The 15,663-nt window shown below is 36.3% G+C and overlaps 1 protein-coding gene across 3 annotated transcripts; it reads left to right on the top strand.

Annotated features, from left to right (window-relative positions):
• The first annotated feature begins 1,258 nt into the window (after positions 1–1,258).
• Positions 1,259–12,057, top strand: LOC137018975 (leukocyte elastase inhibitor-like). Of its 3 annotated transcripts, none has more exons than XM_067383859.1 (7): positions 1,259–1,519; positions 1,603–1,784; positions 10,211–10,348; positions 10,431–10,548; positions 10,698–10,840; positions 10,964–11,131; positions 11,235–12,057. In XM_067383859.1, the coding sequence occupies exons 2-7, from the start codon at positions 1,617–1,619 to the stop codon at positions 11,646–11,648; spliced, it is 1,149 nt and encodes a 382-aa protein (XP_067239960.1). In that variant the 5' UTR covers positions 1,259–1,519; positions 1,603–1,616; the 3' UTR covers positions 11,649–12,057. The 3 variants fall into 3 exon arrangements, with proteins under 3 accessions (XP_067239960.1, XP_067239961.1, XP_067239962.1); XM_067383860.1 differs by having other exon boundaries at positions 1,606–1,784; XM_067383861.1 differs by lacking the exons at positions 1,259–1,519; positions 1,603–1,784 and adding an exon at positions 7,383–9,934.
• Positions 12,058–15,663: the final 3,606 nt, after the last annotated feature.

Consider the following 15,663-nt stretch of genomic DNA (forward strand, 5'->3'; position numbering starts at 1 on the left):
AAATAAGTATTTATACATTTATTTACTTATTTATGTATATATTTATTTTTTAAATTTATTTATACATTTATTCATTATTTTTATTTACTTCCAAATTATTTATTTATTTCCACATTTGTTCATTTCTGCATGTCTTGATTTTTACATTTATGTATTTCTACATTTCTTTGTCCATAAGGTAATGAGGAGGGCGTGATTTACCTCAGACATAGCAATCGAGCTCAGAGTAGGTGAGAGCGAAGCGTTGAGGCCACAGTGACACCTTGTGGTGTGGCCAAAATACAAGAAGTCTAGCTTACTAAAGAGACTGCAATACATGAACAGCAACATCTTCAACAGATCTGAAAACAGGGGTTCTGAAGTGCTTGTTATTTTCCATTAACAATCAAATTCACTTTACATTCATATTTCCTACTTTTACATGCACTACGTGATTGACGCTTAAAATACACATATTTAAAAGATCCAAAATAGAATGAGGCGTCAGTTACAGTAGAAAATTTTGTTGCGTTGCGTCACTTCCCGTGTGGACAGTCACAAGTCAGAAGATGCTGCCATTCATGTTTGCCAGCCCCAGAACATTTTACAAATCCAGACCAGACGATGTTCTACGGCCATGTCGGAATAAAGAGCGGCCTATCCATGTCACACAGTAGAGTTAGGGTGATATTATACGACTTAACCCGTGATATATAAGATTTTGGCTATATTGCCCATCCAAGTCATTCATTCCAGTATCACAGGCTCTTTAATAGGCTACACTTCTTGTATTTTGGCCACACCACAAGATGTCACTGTGGCCTCAACGCTTCGCTCTCGCTTACTCTGAGCTCGATTGCTATGTCTGAGGTAAATCACGCCCTCCTCATTACCTTATGGACAAAGAAATGTAGAAATACATAAATGTAAAAATAAAGAAATGCAAAAGAAATGTAGAAATGAACAGATGTGGAAATGAACAAATATGGAAATAAATATATAAATAAATATGGAAATAATTCAAAATCTTAATGAATAAATGTATAAATAAATAAACAAAAGATAAAAAATAAATGTGGAAAAAATAAATATATACATAAGGAAATAAATGTATAAATAATTATTTATCTATTTTTTGCTTTTCTGTGTTTATTTATTTTTGCTTTTTATTTTTTACATTTCTTTGTATTTTTATTTATGTATTATTTATTTTTAATTTTGTCAGGCTTGGGATTCCATACTAGGGGCTAGGTTAAGGGGTGTGCCTTCATGATTTTAGCAAGGCAAAGCGGTTATAAACTGCGCAGTGATTGGGAAATGGAGCCTCCTATACTAAACCAACCCGATATACAGCAACAACAACACCAAATCAATGCAGTGCAATATTAAACACATTCTTACCGAGACTTTTAGAGATTAACCACATCTTTTAGAACATCCAGTTTTCACCGTAGCTTACTACAATACTTTACAAACGTATACTTTCGATAACCAAACAAGAGGACAACTGAGTTACGGCGAAAGGACATCTTTTACAAATGTAAAATAATGCATTTATAAGCGAGTTAAAAGATAGTTGCACAACTATGGTACTTGCAGCTGATGTTTTGGCTTGTATTTCAGCAGTGTCATCAGTCATGGAGGGTCTCGCTCGAGCTAACAGTCTCTTCGCTCTGGATCTCTATCGGGCTCTGAGCGCGAGCAACTCTGAGGGAAACATGTTCTTTTCTCCTCTGAGCATCAGCGCAGCGCTCAGTATGGTCTACTTGGGAGCCCGAGGAGGCACAGCTGAGGAAATGGCAAAGGTATGAAGAACTGACCACGTTACAAGTGGTGCTATTAAGTTCAGTCGCATTTCGATTTTAAAAACGACTTCTGACGAACTTCAGAAGTCATTCAGATTTTCCGACTGCACTGGATTCTAATTACTGTAATGCATTACAATTAAAGAGAGAACACCTGTTTCTGTAAATCATATCACTGATATTGTCTGATTGAGCGCAGACTAGATGTTACACTGAATCGAAATGAGCCATTAAAGGTCCCGTTTTTCGTGTTTTTTTTTTTTTTTTTGAAGTTTTGATTGTGTTTATAGTGTGCAATATAACGTGTTCATGTTTCGCGTGTAAAAAAACACAGTATTTTTCACATAATTTACTTATCTGTATACCGCTGTTTCCTCTGTCATAAAAATGGGCTGATGCCTTCCTTGTTCTATGACGTCCCTCCTTCAGAAATACGTAACGAGTTCTGATTGTGCCAGCGGTTCCTGTGTTGTGATTCGACAGCAGCTTAGCGCTCCTTGCCCGGAAAGGTCACGCCTCTTACCATAACGTGGAGATGCACATAGTTTTACATGTGGATTATTGTGGTGTTGTGCCGAATGAACACAAAAGACAATAATTCCCGAGAGACTGAACTCTTTAATCTCCACAAGCAGCGACAGAAAATGTACAACGTTAGCACTCACTCAGAAGAGTACCTCATACGAAAAACAGCCATATACATAAACATAGTCCCCTCTTGTGTCCATTATGTGCACTGCAGTCCAACATTAACTATTGCAGTAAGGATACCACAATTATAATTTTCGGGAACGAGTTAAACATAAATTGTAACCATTGATCTCTAAGTACAGCGTCCCTGGGAAGGCCAAACAAAGGTGATTGGACTGCGGGATGAAAATAGCACCGTTTCGACGACATGGCTACAAACACACTCTACAAACGCAACTCTTGTGTATTCCTGTGGGCGGAGGTTAGTCAAAAAACTGTTTTAGTGACGTCATTAAAGAAGGAAGTAGAGGGATGTAGTCCAAACTGGCCGTTCGATGTAGGTGACTTCTGTTAAATAAAATGTCTCGCTTGGCATTGAACTTTGAGCTTTAAAGTTTTACCAATTTTATTTATACTCTAACAACAACATTACACACTTACTAAAGTTTGAAACATGGGATCACGAAAAACGGGACATTTAAATACACTCACACCAAAGGTAAAAATAAATAAATAAATATTGTTCATAGAATTTTTTCTTTTGATTTTTGTCATTTCCTTGGTGATTCTCCTTATTGTAAAGCATTAACGCAATGTTTTTTTATTCAGCTAGTTCAGCAAGTGAGATCTCTTTAACATCTCAAATGTTTCTCCTAGACAAAACTGGGGCCGTATTCACAAAACATCTTAAGGCTAAAAGTAGCTCCTAACTTGCCGATTTAGGAGAAACTCTTAAAAATAATGGGTGTGTCAGTCCTAATTTTAGGACTCCTAAATTTTTGCTCTAAGAGTATTTCACAAAGCATTTTAGCGCTAAAACTAGCTCCTAAATCTGTGAAACGTTAGGAGTAGTCAAGAGGACTCCTAAGTCTACCCCACAAGAAATTTTACGTTCCCAGAACATTCTCAGAACGTCCCCACTGGTGTTGAGTAACGTTCCCATTATGTTCACAGACGGTCACGATGTGGAGTTCTTTTAAGGTTTAGGGGACGTTATTTGGTGGACCTTCAGGGAACATTCAAGACATTCTCTGAACGTTTAGGGAACCATACTTTATTTGGAAATGTTCTCAGAACGTCCCCGCTGCCCTTGTCAAAAACTTGACTAATAAAAGTGGCTGTTCAAACAAAAACTATTTTCACTTAAAGCTCTCTACAGGTATTTCCTGGATTAATATTATGAAACCTTTTCTTCAAATTGCAAATCTCTTGCATTAAGTCATTAGCTGACAAAAACACACACATGAACTAATGTAACTGCTGTATCACTGCATCAGTAACTACACAGTTACTGTCTTTAAAAAAAGCAACATGCAGCAGAACATCAGTGTTTGTGGATCATCACTGACTGAAGCACAGGAGCTACCCTTCAGCACAATGGTGACACATAAAACTCAGATAACACAAACAACATTAAACAATAACAGGGGCTGTATTCACAAAACATTTTATCTTACCACTAAGAGTTCTCCTAAATAGCAGTAAAAGTTCTTAGCTAAGAGTTTTCTTTTAAAACCTATTCACAAAGCTGCTGAGACCAACTTTTACTAAGGAATAGACTGAAGTCTTAAGCTAAGAGTAAGGGCGGGGTTGACCTCGTTGCTATGGAATAAACACACAGTGATTGGCTGATGGGGGAGGAGTCAGCGATTTAATCATAGAAATATTGTAGAATGAGGTGTCATGTTTCCATATTAAAATAAAGGTTTAAAAATACAAATGTTGCCCTATTCAAATAAATGTTTTTTTAATAAAGATGTTCCCACAGTCAAAATAAAATGTTGACATATTGCTGCCATCTCAAGAGAATGCAGAATTCAACCGACAAATTATGTTTTATAAACAAAGTTTGGGAGAAACACATTCAAACGGTCTTTCTAATCAGCACGAGAAGAGGAATAAATACACAGAGGGGATACATATATATATATATATATATATATATATATATATATATATATATATATATATATATATATATTTTTTTTTTTACTCTATTAAATTATTTGTAAGTGTGAACCCATGAAAACCACTGCCACAGGTAATCAGACAATATTGATTTATTTGTTAAAGATTAATTTTTGGCGTCTCATCATAGATTCAAATCTATAAATCAATTTTTTTTATTGCATTGCATTTTATTGCATTTATGAAGAAAAGGTTCAACACCTAAGGCTCTATCACTATTGTCTCAATGGTGTTCAGTGTCTTTGGGTGGATTAGGACTGTTTGTGATTTGCTCTTAGTGACTTAGGAGTCCTCTTGACTACTCCTAACGTTTCACAGGTTTAGGAGCTAGTTTTAGCGCTAAAATGCTTTGTGAAATACTCTTAGAGCAAAAATTTAGGAGTCCTAAAATTAGGACTGACACGCCCATTATTTTTAAGAGTTTCTCCTAAATCAGCAATTTAGGAGCTACTTTTAGCCTTAAGATGTTTTGTGAATACGGCCCCAGATCTCTCTAGATATCTGCATCTTCACTTATTACAAAGCACTCTGACTTTGTTTCTTTCATACAAATCTTCTTAATGAGGTGTTGATGTTTTATCTAAATTTATAGATATCACCGTTACGGAGGTAAGCGCTTGCTTTAGTTGGGTTCCTGACCCTTGACAATTTGACTTTATTTTTTCTTTAATTGTTGTAACTGTGTTTTTCTAAAGCATTTGTTACTACAAAAAATTGTGAGAAAATAAATATTATCAGTTGGGTTTGGATGCTTAGTCATTGATGTTGATTTGATCATCATACAGTGACCTTATTCACTGATCTTCGAATATTGTGTTTTCTTTTATGTAGACCTATGATAATGCATTAGATCCTGTTCTTCTTTGAAAGTTTTTATCTTTATGCAGAAATTATTCAGACAACATCATGTCGATTCACACAGAAATCAAGATTCTGCGTATGATCCTCAACAATGGTGACAAAATTTTCAGATAACCAGATTAACTCTGAACATCACAAAACAAGCTACTAAAGTCACAAAAAAAAGATTTTTTTTAGTGTCACCATTGTTGAGGATCATACGCTGATTCATGGTGTCTGTGTGAGTCTAAAAGACACCGCTCAAAACTCTGTATAAAATATTTTTATAAAAAAAAGGAGGGGAAAAAAGTTGATGCAAAACTGACATTTAACACACTCATAGTTTAGACTCTGGAGAAGACCAGTGAATCATCAGCACTAAACAACCAAATTCATCTGATCAGACTTTCTCCTGCATAATTTGCTATAAAAAACGTGTTTTGAAAACACAGTTAAAGCAGCCAAAAAAAATCTAATAGTTAAATAGCAAAAATCAAGAGCCCATCTAAAGCAAACGCTCTCCTCTATAACGGTGACTTCAAACTTTATTATTTTCTATAAAACACCCACACAGAAGGCAAAGTTCTTGTGCAACTTTGTCTAAAAGTGACGAAAATTCTGAAATTTTACAGAACATTTGGGACATAAAACGTCCTCTTTTGGTTATGAAAGAGCTGCAGTTCAAGGTTCATTACATGATTTTAGGGGGACGTTCCAATTTGGTTTATTTTATGGTCACATAAGAACATTACAAAGAGGACGTTTGGGAAGTTATCAGAATGTCCTATAGTGATAGTCCCCTAAACATTCCCAGAACGTCCTGAATGTTCCCTGAAGATCCACCAAATAACATTCCCCGAAGATCCACCAAATAACGTTCCCCAAACCTTAAAAGATCTCCACATCATGACCGTCTCTAAACATTCTGGGAACGTTACTAGACAATGTTCTTAATACCAGTGGACGTTCTGAGAATGTTCTGGGATCGTAACATTTTTAGCAGGACAACCTGTCACCTAGTAACGTTCCCAGAACGTTCTGAGATGGTCACGATGTGGAGTTCTTTTAAGGTTTGGGGAACGTTATTTGGTGGACCTTCAGGGAACATTCAGGACGTTCTGGGAATGTTGAGGGTACTATTACTATAGGACGTTCTGATAACTTCCCAAATGTCCTCTTTGTAACGTTCTTGCATGACCATAAAATAACCAAAATAGAACGTCCCCCTAAACTCATATCGGGAACGTTATTAAATGACTAGCAGAGGACCATGTGGCAATGTTCTGTTAATGTCCCAAATATCCTCATTGTAACGTTCTTTTTTTGACCATAAAATAACCAAAATGGAATGTCCCCCTAAAGTCATATAAGGAACCGCAGCACTTTCATTACCAAAAGAGGACGTTTTAGGAACGTCCCGAATGTTCTGTAAAGGTTCAGAAATTTTATCCCCTTTTGAGAACTTTTAGGGAACATTCCGTAAGGTCCTGAGAACGTTGCCTTCTACGTGGGTAAGACCAAATCACAAACAGTCCTAATAAACCCAAAGACACTGAACACCATTGAGGCAATAGCGACAGAGCCTTGGGTGCTGAACCTTTTCTTCCTAAATGCAATACATTTTGATTTATAGATTTGAATCTACGATGAGACGCCAAAAAAAATCTTTAACAAATAAATAAAGATTGTCTGATTACCTGTGCCAGTGGTTTTCATTAGTTCACACTTACAAATGATCGAATAGAGTAAAAAAAAACACACACACACACACACATATATATATATATATATATATATATATATATATTATTATTTTTTTTTTTTAACTGTATATACTAGTTTAATTAGTGACACTTAGCCTATATTTTAAAACCTTTATGGCAACAATATGGCAACATTTTATTTTGAATAGGGCAACATTTGTATTTTTAAACCTTTATTTTAATATGGAAACATGACACTTCATTCTACAATATTTCTGTGATTAAATCACTGACTCCTCCCCATCAGCCAATCACTGTGTGTTTACTCCATAGCAACGAGGTCAACCCCGCCCTTACTCTTAGCTTAAGACTTCAAGTTGGTCTCAGCAGGTTTGTGAACAGGTTTTAAGAGAAAACTCTTAGCTAAGAACTTTTACTGCTATTTAGGAGAACTCTTAGTGGTAAGATAAAATGTTTTGTGAATACGGCCCCTGATGTTACTTTAACATCAATGGAGACTTTTGCTTGAGTCTCCTGCTTCTCCTGAGACAAAAACTCTAAAATTCTCACAATGGTTTCTTTTAAAGTTTTAGAAGTGATCTCAACAACATCACACACTACCAAGGTGAAAAAAGGAAAAAGCTATAATCTACTTAAAGTGCCCCATTTTCGCTCACCAATTTTGTACTTAATATACTAAATATTCTTCTGTAGTGCTTCTTAAAGGTGCCATCGAATTGAAAATTGAATTTACCTCGGCATAGTTGAATAACAAGAGTTCAGTACATGGAAATGACATACAGTGAGTCTCAAACTTCATTGTTTCCTCTTTCTTATATAAATCTCAGTTGTTTAAAAGACCTCAGAAGAACAGATAACCGACTGTTACGTAACAGTCAGGGTGTACGCCCCCAATATTTGCATATGCCAGCCCATGTTCCCAACATTATGAAAGGCATTACACAAGGGCAGCCAGTATTAACGTCTGATTGTGCACAGCTGAATCATCAGACTAGGTAAGCAAGCAAGGACAATAGCGAAAAATGGCAGATGGAGCAATAATAACTGACATGATCCATGATATCATGATATTTATAAATCGTCTTTCTAAATGTTTCGTTAGCATGTTGCTACTGTTAAATGTGGTTAAAGTTACCATCGTTTATTACTGTATTCACGGAGACAAGAGCCGTCGCTATTTTCATTTTTAAACACTTGCAGTCTGTATAATTCATAAACACAACTTCATTCTTTATAAATCTCTCCAACAGTGTAGCATTAGCCGTTAGCCACGGAGCACTATCAAACTCATTCAGAATCAAATGTAAACATCTAAATAAATACTATACTCACATGATCCGATCCATGCATGCAGTATGCATGACGAACATCTTGTAAAGATCCAATTCAGGGTTATATTAGCTGTGTAAACTTTGTTTATGCAACGATAGAGTTGAGAGCTCTGGGGGGGGCGGAGAGCGCAAGCAATTAAAGGGCCAGCAGCATGAATCAGTGCATAGTTAATGATGCCCCAAAATAGGCAGTTAAAAAAATTAATTAAAAAAAAATCTATGGGGTATTTTGAGCTGAAACTTTACAGACACATTCAGGGGACACCTTAGACTTATATTACATCTTTTAAAAAAACGTTCAATGGCACCTTTAAGATAATAGTGGTAGATTGTCTTAAGTTTACTTGGGTCATCTCCTAGTCAACACTCGAGCGTCTACTGGCAACACTCAAAAACATTTATACTCTTGCACTGCGTCTACTAGTCGGCAACTGGCTTTGAGTCGGTCAACGTCTTGACCCTTTTGAACAGTATCACTTGGGAATAAGGTCTCTAGTGTTCTCTAACTTGCTGCACAGCAATAACCAGACAGACTCCAGACTATGCCTTAGAATATGCTTTATTCACGGCCGGAGGACCTCATATCAATCTCAGAGAATCCCACCAGCAAGAAGAATACAACAGTTCATATGGGATAGGAGCTATGATTAGTTCTTCATATGTCAAACCCTTCTGTTGTAAAGCTAGATCTGCCCAAGTCATGTGTTTATTAGTTCGTTTGTTACTCAGTGTCATCGGGCTATTATATTTAGATGGTTGTCTAAGTTTCATTTCCTCTTTTCTTATGTTTGGACATGATTCAGACACACATTGACTTAAGCCCAAGGTTTGAGACTTTTAGTTTTCAAAATCATATAAATGTTATTCCTGCAAGGTAAATGAAATATTAGTTCTGATTAATTAAAAAATTCCATCACATAATCTTAAGAACATCTAAGTAAAATCAACCGTGCTATTTTGAGACACCATGAAATATGAAATGTGCTTTTAATATACTATCTCTGTATTTAAAAAATGTATTTAGATACCACTTATAGTACACTTAAATCAATAGTATTATACAAGTGGTAACTAAATATATTTTTTAAATGAAAAATGCTAGAATCACAACTAAGTCTCACAAACTTAGAAAGTCTTGAAAGAGACTGCAGCAAGACAAAAAAGAGATGTTCTAAGTTTCTTCCACCACGGTCTCAGTTTTGACTCTTCTCTCAGATATTTCTCATGTGTCATTTGTCATTTCTGTCTACTCTTATTTCTCCTAAGGATACCACTGATTCAAAATAAAAGATTCATAAAGTTCGGAGCTTCATGAAGCGGTGTTTCGAAATCGGCATCACTACATATTGTTGAAAAGTTGATATTTTGTTTTTTTTGGCGCACAAAACGTATTCTCGTTGCTTCATAACATTAAGGTTAAACCACTGTAGTCACATGAACTGTTTTAAATATGTCTTTAGTACTTTTCTGGGCACTGAAAATGTTAATTGTCTTGCTGGCATTCGGGGTCTCACTGAGCCATCAGATTTCATCAAAAATATCTCAATGTGTGTTCTGAAGATGAACGAAGGACTTACAGGTGTGGAACGACATGAGGGTGAGTAATTAATGACAGAATTTTCATTTTTGGGTTAACTAACCCTGTAAGAAAAGCAACTACTGAGCAATAAATTTTTCCTATGGGTATACACTCATATTATTGTCATACATCATAATGCCAAAACATATTAATGGTTGTAATAATAGGCTTCATTTTCATTATGCAAAATACGTTTTTGTGTGTGTTTTTTTTTTTTTACATTTGGGGTGAAGTGTAACGTACATGTTCTTGAGGGGTTTTGTGAGATTCACTCATCTGTCTTGCTCTGTGCAGGTTTTGTCCTTCAGTTCTGTCTCTGATGTTCACGCTCATTTTGAGAGCCTCACCTCGTCAATCAACAGTCCATCAGCCTCCTACATCCTCAGACTGGCCAACCGCCTCTACGGAGAGAAAACCTTCAGCTTTTTACGTGTGAGTCTATTCTGCCTTTAATAATGAGACATTTTGATGTTCCCTGTGTGCTTTGAGACACTGCCTTTATTTTGTGCTGCAGGAGTATTTGGACTCCACCCTGAAGCTATACCACGCTGACCTTCAGGCTGTGGACTTCATTGGAGCATCTGAGGACTCACGACAGCTCATTAACAAATGGGTGGAGGAGCAGACTGAAAGTGAGAAGAACAGTTCCATATAATTCTACTTAAGATAAAAAAGAATTACATTTAAAAAATCAGTTTACACTTGTTGCTAGTATACATGCTTTATCTTTAAAAGAATAAAAAAGACAAAGATGTGAAAAAACATAAACTTGTGTTTTCAGACAAAATCCAAAATCTTCTCAAGCCAGGAATGGTGACTGGAATGACCCGTCTAGTTCTGGTTAATGCCATCTACTTCAAAGGGAATTGGATGGATCCATTTAAAGCAAGAGACACTAAAGAAATGCCATTTAAAGTAAACCAGGTACAATTCACATTTTGTTTCAATCTTTTACTTGTACTTACCTACGCATGCACTAAGATAAAAATAACTTAATTTTTTATATGCTGTCTATTTCTTCATTTGATAACATTTGTCTTCAATCAGAATGAGAGCCGGCCTGTGGAAATGATGTATCAGAAGGAAAAATTCCCTTTCAGATGCATCCCAGAGTATAAACTGCAGGTGCTGGAGTTACCATATGAAGAGGAGGAGCTCAGCATGTTGATCCTTCTTCCAAACGAAACTCAGGATGGCTCTGATCCTCTTCTGAAGGTCAGCAAAAGTGCCATGATCAGAAAAAGGTGGATAGTGTGGATCCTGTAGACTAGTTTGTTGCTGTGTGTGTTAATTTTCAGTATATGTGTGTATTTGACAGCTGGAGAGTGAGTTGACCCTTGACAAGCTGCTTGACTGGACCAATACAGATGAAATGACCACATGGATGAATATCAGAGTCCATTTCCCAAAGTTCAAACTTGAGGTTGAGTGCTCCCTATCAAAAATACTGCAAGAGATGGGTATGAGCTCTGTGTTCCAGGAAACAAAGGCTGATCTGACAGGCATGAGCAGTCAGGACGGCCTCTTCATTTCAGCTGTGGTTCACAAGGCCTTTGTTGAAGTGAATGAGGAAGGCACTGAGGCTGCTGCAGCCACTAAAATCGTTATGTGTGGATGTGCCCGTCAGCGAGAAACCCCGAGTTTCTTAGCCGATCACCCCTTCGTGTTTTTCATCAGGCACAACCCCACTAACAGCATTCTTTTCCTGGGTAGATTCAGAGGCCCATCCTAGAAATGAAGCTCTAGTGCAAGTTCTGCCAGGAAGACTCAAATGTTACGTCACTTATTACTTCAGATCTAACCAATCATTATCTAACACTTGGAGTATAAAAGATTGGTACTTACACTTGTCTGAGTTCGCAGATGCTGACACAAACTTTCACGCTTCAAGCAGGAAACGCAAAGTCTGCAACCCTCAGGACGTGAGCTACGGACGGGGCCTACACCAAAGATCATTAACCTTATATATTCTGCTTGCTGTTTGGTAATAAATATCAGTGTTACGTTATCTTGCCTCCCGAGTCTTTCTGGTAGAAATGTAGTGTATTTTTTCTCTGTTACACCCAAATAAAGAAATGAATATTTTCTCTGAATGTTTTATCAAATAAATTATGCTTTCCTGTCATCACAGTTTATTATTTTTTTGTATGTGGCCATTTCAATACTATTTCCAACGCAAACAGTGCTCTCTTTCAGAATATCCTATTGTCATTCAGTTTAAATGAGTTTAGTTAGTACCTACTGGCGCTACTACTGTATAAGCTACTAACTTCATGGTAGCGGTATTTGGTAGATACTAGCCACTGCAGTTACATATTAACTGCATATAGAAATGACAATGTTCTTTGCATGAACACATCAGCGTCTACCCAGCTAACAGGGAACGTTCCCATAACTTTCATTAACGTTATGTTAATGTTAGAAAAAACTGTTCCTGAAATAATGTTTCTGTAACAGTCTTATAATGTTTTTATAGTTAAAATACATTCTCGTAACGTTGAGAGGAAACCTTCTTAGAACAACATTGTTAGAATGTCCTTATGGTGTTATTTGACTGATGTTCTCATAATGTTGAGTGAAAACGTTCTCAGAACAAAGTTCTTGTAACGTCTTTATGATGTTATTTTTAATTGACTGATGTTCTTGGAATGTAGAGAGAAAACATGAGAGCAATGTTCATCGAACATCCTTATTTTTACTTGATGAACACTCATAACGCTGAGAGAAAACGTTCGTAGAACAACATTCTTGGAACGTCTTTATGATGCTATTAATATTTGCTAAATGTATTTTGGAACGGTTTAGTTGGAAGTTCATCTAACATTTTTTTATATGTTTGATCATTAAAGAGAATTGAAGAGAACATGAAGTCACAAGACACATGCATAAGGAACAAATAATGAATGCAAGTTGTATATAAAATATACAGGCAAGCAGGATTAATACACTGAATTCATCTCCGCTAAAAATATGTTTTTAGAATGGTTTGCTAACATTCCCATTAAGTTATGAAAACATTAATTCTGAAACCTTTTTTAAACATTCAAAATATCATTCAACGGTTTGTTTTAAGAACGTTTTGTCCTAAAATTTACATAACTTAAAGAACATTATTGAAGTCATGGGAACGTTCCATGTTAGCTGGGATTGAACCTAATGCATTACACTAATCAATCAGGACTTTCTATAACAGCATTTCATCTGATTCTCAACTAAATTCTCTCATTGTCTTTCTATTACTCACTCATGCACTCCATTCCACACTATTTTTAAACTAAATATCCAGTGTCTGCAGGCAACCGTCTCTTCAGCCTGAAGCATCACTGTAAAATGACAATGTTTGAGACTCCATATGAAACACTTCATATACACAGAACACATTTTGTTGCGTTTTGTTTTTCTAATGTGTTGTTTTCCACATGTCTTGTTAGATTTGACTTGTGTGCCGTCTAGTTGTACGTTTGAGTTTGTGATCTTTTTCCCCTTTTTTAACTTGGTTTGGCTGTGTTCTTGGTTTAGAAAATGTAAGCTTTGCTCTTTATGATTCCACGTTTCGGACTGTGTTCTTCCCGAAGACTCTAACACAGTTTAATGTACAGTAAAATGTGAATCTAAAAGTAAAGTCATATCCGTTATTTTTGTATTCAAATATTTAACACACTTACTTTATATTCCAGAAAAATGTAAACACTCTGGAAATGTGTCCTAACACATTTTTTGGTATTAGGCACAACCCCACCAACAGCATCCTCTTCTTTGGCAGATTCAGAGGGCCATCTTAAATCTGTGATGTTTTTCAGTCTAACACCACAATAAAAACAATAAAAAACATTATTATTATGTAATTCACATTTTATGTTTTCTGTATGTAAGAGGAAACACAACATCACAAAGATAATGGATTTACTTGAAACATACATTTAAAAAAACAACACTTTTATGGAAAAATTATGGAACACAATGTAATAAATTTCATTTTTGATAATTTCTTTTAAGACTATCACAATATTTTTTTTGTGCAGATTTGCTAACGGACAAAAAAGTAAATGAAAATTAAGCAAAATGTCACGAGGCAGGCAGATGTTTCGGTTTGCTAAAGAATAGATAACGCAGCTGAAACGCACTAAATCAACACTAGCCCCAAAGCAGTATTAGAGGTTAAACATATCCCATCATTCATTATGTCTAGGAATGTGCATAGAAATAATGAGATGTCAAGGAAAACTTTGCAGTGTAAGATACATTAATTAGATATTACATACATTTCAGGGAGGCTGCCAAGATGGCGTCGTATGAAGACGATTGTGCTGAAGCTCTTGAAAATTTCACACAAATCCCGTTTTTCTTTTAAAGTTAAAGTTAATGTTCGGAACTAATTTGAAAGAGTTCTCTGGTCAATGAGTTAAATAGCATTTTTCCCCCTTTGTGTTAAATTCTGCAGACATACATTATACATCACATGCTTTTGCTACAATTTGCTGTGCTGACTCATGAATATGGAAGAAGAAACTCTTCTTGCTATGCACAGTCACGCAAAGAGAATGCTGGATGTTGAAATGGAAGCAGTTGCTGGATAGTCTTGTTTAGTAACTTGATACATCTTTTTCTGATACGCCTGAACCGAATCCTACCAAAGAAAAAGCAAACTGAGTTCAGACAGTCCTGCTGTGAGTGACTCTATGTTAATGAGATTTATGCAGAGAATGGAAGCCATGCATGAGGAAACTATTAAACAGATTTCATGGTGAACAGGTGAAATGTCTGAATAAAAACAGAAAATGAAGAAATGGAAAGGAAAATTGGAGAAAGAAAAAAAGTAAAATTCGTGACTAAACATCTGATGCAAATAGAACACTTAGGGCCAGATTTACTAGCTTGCGCCAGCGCAAACCCTCTTTTGGATTTACTAAAGACATGCAGGGCAAAATTAGTGCTGAAAAGGCGTGGACTGAGTTGTTTTTGCGACTGACCGGCATTTGTAGGAGATTCCCTTTCAGACACAAAATGTATGGGAGGAGAGCATTTAAATGAATCACACAACATGATTTACTAATGTTCGCACTCGTCAATTTACTGGTATTTGCAGCATTATTTAACACCCCAAAAAAGCATGGTCTTAACCCATCTTGCGACATGGCTGCAATTGTTGCTGCTAGGAGGAGACACCGCAGAGAACAGAGAGCGTGTGGTAGAAGGGAGAAAATTTCAATTTCTTTGAAATGCCAGAGGAAGATGCAATCTGTATATTGCATGTAACAAGTTGCGCCTGTGTCGACCCGCACTTGATGAGCATCAGCTCTGCTGTAGCATCTGGACTGAATCAACGATGATCGATTCAGCTTTAGATTTTAGGAAAAGCTTTTAGCCTCTTGAACTGCGTAGTTAAAATTTATTGACATAGACCTCATGTTTAATATAATAGTTTAGTCCTTAGTCTCGAGGATATTTACATTAGCCAATAAATACATGGATCCGCATTTATTAGATTGTCCTGATGGACTAGGAGTAGAACTTTTGTTCAGCGTGTCAGAGGTTCTGAGTTCTAATCCGCCCTCGTTTAATTAGGGCCCGAACACCGGTGGTGCAAGGACCCTATCCACTTGTTAAGTCGTGACGTAAAGAACGCCGTTTCCGGGTCCAAGCCTCGACTCGTTTCACTTGAGAATGCCATCGACGGCCATTTATGAGCGCTATTTATTCATATTAAACATCAATCATTTTAAAAAGTTAAACATTTTAAATACTTA

Source organism: Chanodichthys erythropterus, chromosome 4, assembly GCF_024489055.1.
Source record: "Chanodichthys erythropterus isolate Z2021 chromosome 4, ASM2448905v1, whole genome shotgun sequence".
Classification (NCBI taxonomy): domain Eukaryota; kingdom Metazoa; phylum Chordata; class Actinopteri; order Cypriniformes; family Xenocyprididae; genus Chanodichthys; species Chanodichthys erythropterus.

Coding starts and splice junctions, on each gene's coding strand:
- LOC137018975 (XM_067383859.1), top strand. CDS start 1,617: ATGGAGGGTCTCGCTCGAGCTAACAGTCTCTTCGCTCTGGATCTCTAT. Junction 10,349..10,430: donor AAACCTTCAGCTTTTTACGT/GTGAGTCTATTC, acceptor TTTGTGCTGCAG/GAGTATTTGGACTCCACCCT. Junction 11,132..11,234: donor GCTCTGATCCTCTTCTGAAG/GTCAGCAAAAGT, acceptor TGTATTTGACAG/CTGGAGAGTGAGTTGACCCT.